The 12,120-nt window shown below is 40.1% G+C and overlaps 1 protein-coding gene across 1 annotated transcript in view; it reads left to right on the forward strand.

The window, feature by feature from the left end:
* LOC113114358 (uncharacterized) overlaps positions 1-12,120 on the forward strand; it is a 215,847-nt gene that overhangs the window by 36,735 nt on the left and 166,992 nt on the right. The window contains exons 5-6 of the mRNA XM_026281269.1: positions 7,020-7,358; positions 7,707-7,940. Of these exons, the coding sequence (XP_026137054.1) occupies positions 7,020-7,358; positions 7,707-7,940 (573 nt within the window). The remainder of the gene's footprint in view (positions 1-7,019; positions 7,359-7,706; positions 7,941-12,120) is intronic.

Here is a 12,120-nt window from a genome sequence, read left to right on the forward strand (position 1 = left end):
TTGAAAATGTTTCTTTTTTGAGACCCCAGGAGACCAAATTCAGACCCAGTACAATAAAACCCACAGAAAAGGTGGGAGTTCAAAGGAGGAATCTTTATATTACCAAACTCCAGGGAGAGGATAAGTCATGATCTGCGAGATTAACCACAATGTGATCCGACCACCTCAGAGAAAACTGACTCAAATGATTCGCGATCCCGCTCCGAACTCCCAAACTGATTCAAATGAGTCGCGATCCCCGAACTGATTCAAATGATTCGCGATCCCCAAACTGACCTAAATGATTCGGAAACCCGCTTTTAACTCCCAAACTGACTCAAATGATTCGCGAACCCGCTACGAACCAGTGGGTTCATTTGTTGACTCAAATGATTCGCGAACCCACTGGTTCGTAGCGGGTTCGCGAATCATTTGAGTCAGTTTGGGAGTTAAAAGCGGGTTCACGAATCATTTAGGTCAGTTTGGGGATCGCGAATCATTTGAATCAGTTCGGGAGTTCAGACCTGCTTCGCGGATCATTTGAATCAATTCGAGAGCGTGGCGCGTGTTTGTTCTTTCACTGCATTATTCTGTGTATTCAAATGCATTTATGAATGCATGTGAATGATCACGAAATTCAAGATATGGGTGTTAGAAAATGTATACTTATATAATTTTATGTAGTTAATCAATATCACATACAGCCATTTCAGTTTTTCTACAAAAAGCAGCATGATTAAAATGTGATATTAAATTACTACAAACAATAATTGAATTACAAATACAAAATGATGCAGAATAATGTAATATATGAATGAATAATAGCATAAAGAACCTTTGTGCCAAAAGGGTTCTTTCTTGTCATTATATAAACTTTTTAGCATAAAAGAACCCTATGGTTCTGTATAGAACCCCAATGAACCCTTTTTTCTAAGAGTGTGTTGTCATAACGTTCACCTTGGAGATTGAAAATGTTTCTTTTTTAGTCAGTTCGGGAGTTGGGAGCATGAATCATTTTAATCAGTTTGGGAGCTCGGAGTGGGATCGCGAATCATTATAGTAAGTTTGGGGATCGCGAATCATTTGAATCAGTTCGGGAGTTCGTAGCGGCTTCCCGGATCATTTGAATCAGTTCGAGAGTTCGGAGCGGGATCGCGAATCATTTGAGTAAATTCGGAAGTTCGGAGCATGAATCATTTGAGTCATTTCGGGAGTTCGGAGCTGGTTCGCGAATCATTTGAGTCATTTTAAGGTTCGCGAATCATAGCTGTATATGGAAAGGAATTTTTAACTAATTTAGTAACTAGTTCTAATTACGTTTTCCATGCATGTTTAGGTGTAATATGTGAACTTGTATTTTTTTGTTTTAATGATGTGCCTTTTAACAGTATCAAGTATATTCAAAAACTAAACAAATCATGCCTAAAAGTGCACACATCTATGCTAATGTAAAGTTACATGATGAAGATGCATTTTGAGTGCGTTCTTTCACTGCATTATTCGGTGTATTCAAATGCATTTATGAATTCATGTGAATGATCACAAAATTCAAGATATGGGGGTTAGAAAATGTATATATTTATATCATTTTATTTAGTTAATCAATATCACACGAAGAGTGCCATTGCAGTTTTTCTCCAAAAATCAGCATGATTAAAATGTGATATTAAGTTACTACAAACAATAATTTAATTACAAATACAAATTGTTGCAGAATAATGTAATATATGAATGAATAATAGCCTAAAGAACCTTTGTTCCAAAAGGGTTCTTCTTGTCATAACAGAACCTTTTTAGCATAAAAGGTTATTTGGAGTTGAGTAAAGAACCCTATGGTTCTATATCGAACCCCAATGAACCCTTTTATCCAAGAGTGAAGTCCACACACACACACAGCTGTGACTAGTTGAACACACACACGGAGCAGTTGGCTGCCAATGGTGAATCACTCAGAGAGCAGCTGGGGGTTCAGATCTTGCTCAAGGGGACCTCAGTCATATGAAATAGGTGCTCATAATATTGAATTGAATTGAATTGAATATCAGCTTCATGAATGAACAAAGCCATTGTAGTATTCCTTAGAGAGGAGTCTATGGTTGAATTGTTGGTTGAGAGTGGACTATCTATTGGTGATTTTTTTCCTACCAGTGTTGTCTCTATCTAATTTATCAAAGAAGGTAATGCTATCCAATGTACCTCTGGTTATCTCTAAAGATTCATTAGAGTGTTTACTTGGCCACCTGGAGTTGGAGACCTATTTTCCTGAATTAAAACTTTTTATTGAGTCTTGTTCTTTGGCTATGAGAAAAGCCACAATTGAGGAAATCGACCAGCCTAAATGCTACAGACTTAATATCAAATAATGTTACATCATATCAAATGTTGGTGATGCGGTTTCTGTAATTAGTCTGTGTGTTCGAAACACGTGTGAAACTAAATGCTGCTCCTGTGAAACGTCCTCTTTATCGCACGTGAATGCTGTGTGTCCTGGTTGGAGGGGTTGTAAGACAGGTTAGCAGGTCATGACCTACATTTCCATCACATAGAGGTTTACTGTATTGATGCACTAGGTTTAGGAGATGGTGCTTATTATGCATGTTTTGTTTTGTTAGCAAGTATAGTTTAGTGATGGCATCCGGTACACTGAAGATGTTCTTTTCTGCATCTTTTGTTGGTAGTTAGTTTATTTTGGGGTTAATATTTGGTTAGTTGGGATTTTGTTTTGTTGAGTTTTTATTTTTATTTTTTATTTAAGCATCTTTCTCTAGCTACTTCCTCTTCACCAGAGTCTTTGTACATTTACTTCAATATTGGATTGCTTTATTTCACTGTATTGCATTTAAAGAAAAGTAAGTATTATCATCAATAATTGGTTTTGTTGTATTTTCCTCTTTTTTCACTTTCTCTTTTTCACTTTACCATTTTCATACACACACAGATTTTCTAAATCTGCATTTCCATAAAGTTGGTCAGCAGCAGGAAGCATGAAGTGCTTTAAAACTTCCTGCCTAGCCTCTTTTGCATTTATCTTTTGTGTCTTGCCCTCCTTGTGCAAGGTGTCAATGGTCGTCTTTTGGACAACTGTCAAATCAGCAGTCTTCCCCATGATTGTGTAGCCTAGAACTAGACTGAGAGACCATTTAAAGGCTTTTGCAGGTGTTTTGAGTTAATTAGCTGATTACAGTGTGGCACCAGGTGTCTTCAATATTGAACTTTTTCACAATAATAAAAAAAAAAATTCTGAGATACTGAATTTGGGATTTTCTTTAGTTGTCAGTTATAATCATCAAAATTAAAAATAAACATTTGAAATATATCAGTCTGTGTGTAATTAATTAATATAATAAACAATTTCACTTTTTGAATAGAATTAGTGAAAAAACTTGTTGATGATATTCTAATTATATGACCAGCACCTGTATATCTTATATAAATATAATGTAATTTAATTGTGAAATTAAAATGATCTCTCTCTCTCTCTCTCTCTCTCTCTCTCTCTCTCTCAATGGATTTTGATGTAAACTAACCCTCCTTCATAATCGGGAATGCCTTCTTTCTTTTTAAAGTCATCTAATTTCCTGATTTGTCAGTAGAGCTGCTGTCTGTCAGTGAAGACACTGAATGCAACTCAATCTGAAACTCTTCTGCTGGGATTGAGTTCTTCTGGAACTGGACTTTAGAGAAATGATGCTCATCTTTGGACTGATGCTGCTGCAAACTGCTGCATGTGAGTCACTTTCACATCAGACTCTTATCATGCTGAATCAGATCAATCTAGGATGAATATAATAGCTCATTAAGAGTCTGCATTGATATATCAGTATAGTTTTTGACCTTCAACTGTTTAGTGAATATTATAATATGTCAGAGAAAGTGCTTAGGTCACAGTAAAGACCCTTGAAATCAAGAGGATGGTAAAGACTATACCATCCTCTTGATTTTAAGGGTCTTTACTGTACAGAGTCTTCTTTGACGACGTATAACAAGTGATTTTTGTACTTCTATATCAGAAAATGCAAATATCATTCACTGACTGATTAAAGCATTTTCCCTTTTAAGATCTTGCAAATGTTAACTTAGTTAACATTTATTGTAAACATTTTGCTTGCTCAGCTGTTCTTTTCAAAACTCATCACATGGTTCATCTTTTCTGCTCCTCTTCTCTTAAAAATCTCTGTTCCTGTCTAACTTCTCTTTTTCAACCATACAAATCCACTCTCACTTCTCAAAAATACTGCGTTCCAATCTGCCCTAAAACCTTGTGTTTGTTTTTGTGAGGAAAACTTATCTGAATATTTTTCAGTGAATATTAGACAAGCTTTGTGACAAACTACTAGTATTTGTGTCTTTAATGGACACTTTATACATATATTAGGGGTGGAACAATACATGTATTCGTACTGAACCATCAGGCTACGGACATCTCAGTTCAGAGATTGAGGCTTTACTGTACAACGAATACAGGCAATTGACCCCCAGTTCAGAAGGGGGCGTCCGCAGCAATGCAACGCTGTTTGATAACCAACTGCCAGCAGAAGAACAGCGAATTCCATTAGCTATGCTAATATTGCAATATTTTCCATATTTATCCATAAATCATTTTACTGAACTATGTACTTTAGTTCCAATGGTGACACAGAGGCAGGCGAGCTGATGTTTGGTTCACTGTATTTTATTTAGATAAAGTGTCAACTGTGCTTTTCTGTGTTTTGTGTGTGTGTGTGTGTGCGAGCGTTGGTGTGATCACTTCAACTGTTTCTTTATACCAGCAGAATCAACTTTAAACATGCATTGTCTTATTAATAATGCATCACTGTGTAAAGGTCTGCTTTTATTTGTGTACACTCACAATGAAAACAAAACATTGTGCTTTTGTAAAATAAAGAAAACTTCACTTTCTGTCATTAGAGACTTCTTTCTATGAACAAATTAGTTGTGTCACAAAAATGACCTGAAACTCAGCATATATAGGACACGTTAATTGTTGCACTGTTTTCCCCCTTGTTTATGTGTAAACTAAATTAAACATATTTCAATCATTTATTCCTATGTATACTGTGTATCAGTGATGCGCGGTTGATCCAAAATGAGCGGGTGCCCACGGTCACCATCGGTTATCTGCGGTTACGAGTCATCCAAAAATATTTCTAGAATATCGAGAAATATAGATCAATGTTTTTACCTCAAACTTGCGACAAGTTAACTTTCTAAAGAAGGCTCAATTGCTTCTCGGGTCGACATTAACACACTGACAAAATTATATTCGGAATTGAAAATATTTTATACCACTTTTAAATGTGTGATTTGTGTAAAAGTGTTCACGAGATAGAGGAACCAACCTTACACGAACTTGCTTTCAATGTCAAACGAACACTCGTTAGTTTTGCCAAACACACATTACCGTTTTAGTTAGTTATTGTATAGTATAGTTATTGTCTTTGCACTTGTCCGCTTGTCTATATACATGATATATGTCCTGTATTTGGCTGAAGTGTTTAAGTCAGTTTGATGACCACATGTATGTGTGTAGTACTTTTTTTTAACTGTTATAAACTACATAATAGTTTTGTAATAATGCAATTAAAACAACAACAACAACAAACAAGTTAAGAGCTTTATTAAACACCTTTTGTACACGCAATATTTTTGTTTGTATACAACTCTATTCAGTTGTCCCTATGAAATTTGAATTGCCTCTAATTAAGTGATAAAAAACAGTTGCAAATGTTTTACAAAATACACATAACGATCTCTGTACCAATAAAATGTGCAAAAATGTACATTTTACACAAATTATGTGTGATACAGTATCCTATTTAATGAACTTGCAACACAAATTTTTCCTCAACATCTCATGATTTCTGGACAAATAAGTTCCTGAACGTGATGATTATTTGGATATTTTTGGTCTCAAGTACAGCTTCAGTGCAGGATTGCAATGTAATTTGGATTTATTGTGTGAGAGAAAGCTGATCTATATCTGCACGAGAGTTCAGTAGATGATTTTGTTTAACACAATACAAGATGAAGGCTTTAGCTAGAGGAACATTAAAAAGTTGCATGTTTTGAAAACTTACCAAACATGTTATATTGAATACATATAAAAACACAAACCAACTCATGCACACCTGTGAAAGTGCATCCCATTTCTTAAGGAATTATAATATCTGCTGTTTTTTCAGGCTGCATGTCTTGAAATTTGTTAAATTGAGTAAAACAGAAAATATTGAGAGTATTGTGTTTAGAATGTAACAGTTTTAACTTCTTGCTTTTTAACTATTATATACAAGTAATATTACATTTGGAATTGTGCAAATATAGAGGAATAACAAACATGATATTGCTAAACTGTATATGATATATAAATAACTCTTGCCATTTAATTTTAGTGGCACATAACAGCATTCTAATAGTCTTCCTCACACAGTCAATCATTCTGCATCATGTTCATCAGCAACTGCATCAGTGTAAGATGACGGACAGGTCTGGATGGGGCAGGGTGAATTAATTCTGTTAATATTTTTAACATTATTTCCCCCCTTATATTTATTGACAACAGTTAGCACATTAATCCAACAGTCTAGTTGCAATATTACATTAAGAGTCTGTAGTGATCTAGACAAAGGTTTTTTTTTCGGTCTGTAGTGTTTGTATTAGTGGAGTGTTTAAAAATGTGAGAGGAATAGTATGTTTCTTTTGTCTTGTCTGTTCTGCTAAAAGTTTGAGGAATGATTCATAAAAGTATGTCAGTCCATTAAATCTGATGTCAGATCAAGACATGTCAATAGAGAGATGTCATCGTTTAATGGAATTGGACAAAAAGTGCCTGTTTTGAAATAAAATGAATGTTTTATTTTAACAGTTTATAAAAAAAAAATTATTACACACTAAACCAAGTTAAATCTGTCCAGTAACTTGATTATATTCAGTATCCTGCTACTTAGAAGTAAATCAGGAGACACACAAATCACAAAATCTGTTTATGATGAATATGAGAATATAGATTTTGGTGCATTTCATTGTGTGTGTGTGTTCTTCAGGTCTGGATCAGTTCTGCAGTTTTGATCAGTCTGATCCCTGTTACACAGCTCTGGGACACAAACTCAATCTGATGATGGTGCAGGACGCTAGTGAATATGACCTACAATTAAAAAAGAGAATAAACTACAACACAGCAGATGGTCCACTTTGTAGAGTAAAGTATGGCAGGATGAGGATGAGTCAGTGTGATCTTTATAATAACAGACCTGATGTGACAGTCATTAATGGGACTGTGATAATAAACCGTGTGATCAGAGCAGATTCAGGGAATTACAGATTAACACTCTTTCACTCAGACGGCACAGAAACATCTCGAGATCTTCAAGTGATTGTTGAAGGTACAGAAACTCTCTCATCAGACTCATTACACTCTCATGTTCTCCAAAGATCTCTCTCTCATGCAGATTTTTATTGCAGCCTATTATTGAAAGTCTGCAAGAATTTAATTGAATTCCTCAGCACTTTCCACATACTATGACTATTTTCAAAATGAAATGCTAGCATGTTGCTTACTGTATACTATGAATAATAATAATAATAATTTGCTATATTGTTGTCAGATCTATGCTGCATGTTTAATTCAGTGAGTCCAACTATCATATCAGATATGTTGTTTACAAATGTCTTAATATTGACTCATAATGAGTGGAGACAGTCATGTGACTGTGATGTGTCCCTCCCTCCAGCTCCTATTGGCTCAGTGGAAGTGTCAATCATCTGCTCCTCCAGTGGGGTGATGAGGGTGTTCTGCTCCTCTGAGGGGGATCAGCTCCTCTACAGCTGGACTCTGAATGGAGATCCACTGATGGATGGAAACAGCAGCATTGATCTGGATGAAGGAACTGATGGAGACATCAGCTGCAGCGTGAAGAACCACGTCAGTCACGCACAGAAGACCATTAGACTCAAACCCTGTCCTGGTGAGAACATTTCTATGAATCAGATGTCAATATCATATGTCTACCAAAATATCTAATGTCATTATTAAAAGAATTGTGCTGAAGAGTTGTAATACAATGTCTGTTTTCAGCTATTGCACATATTTATTATAATTTCTCTAGTTCTGTGCAATTATTTTTATGTAAATGCAGCTTTGAAAAAGATCTGTCGCCCACATTACAGATCCACATCAGTTTAAAATATTTCAGTTATTTCAGTCCTCACAACAGCAAATGAACCAAGCAAAGAAATTACTAATAGGAGTAAAAAAAAAAAGATTATCACTAAGGTACCTGAATTATCATCTACATAAAGCACAGTTTTTTTATTCTGCTTTCCCACACACACATACTTACAGACAAACACTCACACACATGGAGTTGATGTACTCAAAGAATAGTTATATTCTTTACAAAAGACTACAAGACATTTCTCAGTAGCAAGTTAATAACAGGACTGTTCTTGAAGCAGATAAACTTACACTTTCACTATTAGTAGAGACACTGCTTTGGACACTGTTGAGAGATGCACAGATGCAGGCAATTCACACACACACACACACACACACACACACACACACACACACACACATCTCTTGCTCTCTCTGATAACTGTATTTGTCTTTGTATACACGCTCTTTTGGAATTAGCAATGAAGCCTTGGTATAAAAAGCCGAAGAATTTGTTCTACACACAGGAGAGCTATGGGAAAAATAACCTGACAAATGTCTTGAAATAAAACATATGAATAATGTCTTGTGGTGTGGTAAATGTGGTGTAAATGGAATAAATGTATGCAGTCCTTTGAATTATTTAAAATTGATTTAAAAAAAAATGTAGTGGCCCATTCTCAGTCATTCCTTTATATATGTAAAAGATTTAAAGCGATTATGTAATATATATTGATACTTCATGGAAATAGCATTTAATTGACAGTCAACAATATTGCTAATCTGTTACGCTGTTATCTCTGTTTCCCTGGGTGTCCACTAGTGAGCTCACTTCCCCTTAGGCACTTCACCATAGGCACTAGAATTCCTCTAGTCTGGTCCTGTCTTCACAGTAATTGCACTCCTGTTAATTGCACCAGGTGCAGACAATCTTTTGTCATTAACCTCCCTATATATTCCAGTCTTTTCCTGTTGTTTGTATGGAGTCCTTACCCTTCGTGTTACCAGTGTTCTCCTTTCCCGAGATTTACCCTTGCCTTCTCTTCCTCCGAGTTCCCGTTCCTTTCCTTCCTGTTCCCTCTTTTGTTTTGTTTATTTTCTTGGACTGTTTATTTGGATTATCCTTATTGATTAATAAATCTTATCTGCAATTGGATCTCTCCCTCTCCCTGTGTCTCTCTGGTGCACGATCGTCACAGAAGGACTCCTTCGCAAAAGATCCAGCGATACGTCTAATCATATTTCCTCCCCAGTCACCGAGCAGGTGAGGAATGGTTTTGAGGGTACCCGTCTGGTCATGTTCCGTGGAACCAGGGGAGGTCGCTCAGGAGTGAGTGGTCGAGAGGAGGTCCGGCAGCAATCTCCACTGTAGCCTCCCATCGACCCGGGGTTCGGATGGGAGCCGCCCATTGTGGACAGAGAGGGGAGAGGAGGTGCAAATCGGCTGAGCCTGTGCCGCTGCGCAAGATGGCCGCCAGTCCAGTGCCGCTGCACAAGATGGCCGCCAAGCCAGCACCACTGCGCGGCATGGCCGTCAACCCAGCACCACGAGGCAAGATGGAGGCCAGCCCCACACCACAGCACAAGATGGCCGCCAGCTCAGCGCCACTGCCCAGGATGGCCGCAGGTCAAGCGCCACTGCCCAAGATGGCCGCAGGTCCAACGACACTGCACAAGATTGCCGTCAAACCCAGCACCTAGAGGCAAGATGGACGCCAGCACAGCGCCACAGCACAAAGTGGTCACCAGTCCAGGGCCATGGTGCAAGATGGCCTCCAGCTCAGCGACAACGCCCAACATGGCCGCTGAGATGTTTTTGGATTATTTCTCCATGCTGTCAAAGATCTTAGAGATTCTCAGGAGTGTTCACGTCATGTCTGTTGATCCAGAGACTGTTCACGTCACGTCCGCTGAGGCCACACCACAATACAAGATGGCCACCAACCCAGCGCCACTACACAAGGCGGCCGCCATCCCGGAGCCATTGCAGAGGATGGCAGCTACAGAGGGTTTTCTGGAGTTCAGTCAGGTTCCGGTTGACCTTCCAGAGTCGAGTCATATTCCTGTTGACCCTCCAGAGTTGAATCAGGTTCCCGTTGACCCTCCAGAGTTGAGTCAGGTTCCGGTTGACCTTCAGAGTCAAATCATATTCCCGTTGACCCTCCAGAGTTGAGTCAGGTTCCCGTTGACCCTCCAGAGTCGAGTCACGTTCCAGTTGACCTTCCAGAGTCAAATCATATTCCCGTTGACCCTCCAGAGTCGAGTCAGGTGCCCGTTGACTTTCCAGAGTTGAGTCAGGTTCTGGTTGACCCTCCAAAGTCGAGTCAGGTGTCCGTGGACCCTCAAGAGTCGAGTCAGGTGCTCATGGACCCTCCAGAATCAGGGTTAGTCACAGTTGATCTTCCGGAGTCAGGGTTAGTCACCGTCGACCTTGCAGAGTCAGGGTTAGTCACCGTTGACCTTCCAGAGTCAGGGCTAGTTCCTGTTGACCTTCCAGAGTCGAGTCATGTTCCAGTTGATCCTACTGAATCAAGTCAGATTTCTGTTGACCTTCCAGAGTCGAGTCAGGTGCCCTATGACTTTCCAGAGTTGAGTCAGGTTCCGGTTGACCCTCCTAAGTCGATTCATGTGCTCATGGACCCTCCAGAGTTGAGTCAGGTGCTCATGGACCCTCCAGAGTTAGGGTTAGTCACCGTCGACCCTCCACAGTCAGGGTTAGTCACCGTCGTCCCTCCAGAGTCAGGGTTAGTCACCGTCGACCTTCCAGAGTCAGGGTTAGTCACCATTGACCATCCAGAGTCAGTGCTAGTTCCTGTTGACCTTCCAGAGTCGTGTCAGGTGCCCGTTGATTTTCATGAGTTGAGTCAGGTTCCGGTTGACCCTCGTGGACCCTCCAGAGTCAGGGTTAGTCCCATTTGACCTTCCAGAATCAGGGCTAGTCACCTTTGACCTTCCAGAATCAGGGCTAGGCACCGTTGACCTTCCAGAGTCAGGACTAGTCACCATGGACTTTCCAGAGTCAAGGCTAGTCACCGTTGACCATTCAGAGTCAAGTCAAGTCACTGGTGATCTTCAAGGACAGAGTCCAGTCACTGGTGATCTTCAAGGACAGAGTCCAGTCACTGGTGATCTTCAAGGACAGAGTCAAGTCACTGGTGATCTTCAAGGACAGAGTCAAGTCACCGGTGATCTTCAAAGACTGAGTCAAGTCACCGGTGATCTTCATGAACAAAGGCAAGTCACCACTGATCTTCATGAACAAAGGCAAGTCACCATTGATCTTCATGAACAAATACAAGTCACCAATGATCTTCATGAACAAATGCAAGTCACCAATAATCTTCATGAGCAGAGTAAAGTCAGCACCGATCTTCTGGAATCCAGTATAAACACCATGGGTTTACCATAGTTTCGTCACTTCTCTGTGGAACTACTCAAGCCTCTCCACGGCTCTGATGAACTACCAGAGTCTCTCCTCGCCCTTGCGGAAATTCCAGAGACTCATCATGTCTCAGTCAAACTCTCAGAGCACCAGACTGTTCCTGTTGTGGCCAAGGAAGCTACCCCTAACATATCCAGGTTCTATGTTTCAGACCCAACCAGACTTGTCGTTCCGTTGGTCCGGCCGCACGGATGTGGTGGTCTACTGCTCCGCCCTGGGGGCTTTCTGCCTCGACCACAAGGATTTGGTGGTCGTCTGCTCCGCCCTGGGGGGCGTCTGGTTCGACCACACGGACGTTGTGGTCTTCTGCTCCGCCCTGGGGGGCTTCCGCCCTGACCACACGTTTGTGTTGGTCTTCTGCTCCGCCCTGGGGGGCTTCCGCCCGGACCACATGGTTGTGGTGGTCTTCTGCTCCGCCCTGGGGGGCTTCCGCCCTGACCACACGGTTGTGGTGGTCTTCTGTTCTGCCCCGGGGGGCATCCGTCCCAACCACACAGAGGTGGTGGTCTTCTGCTCTGCCCTGGGGGCTTCTGCCCTGACCACACGGTTA

Source organism: Carassius auratus, chromosome 14, assembly GCF_003368295.1.
Source record: "Carassius auratus strain Wakin chromosome 14, ASM336829v1, whole genome shotgun sequence".
Taxonomy (NCBI): domain Eukaryota; kingdom Metazoa; phylum Chordata; class Actinopteri; order Cypriniformes; family Cyprinidae; genus Carassius; species Carassius auratus.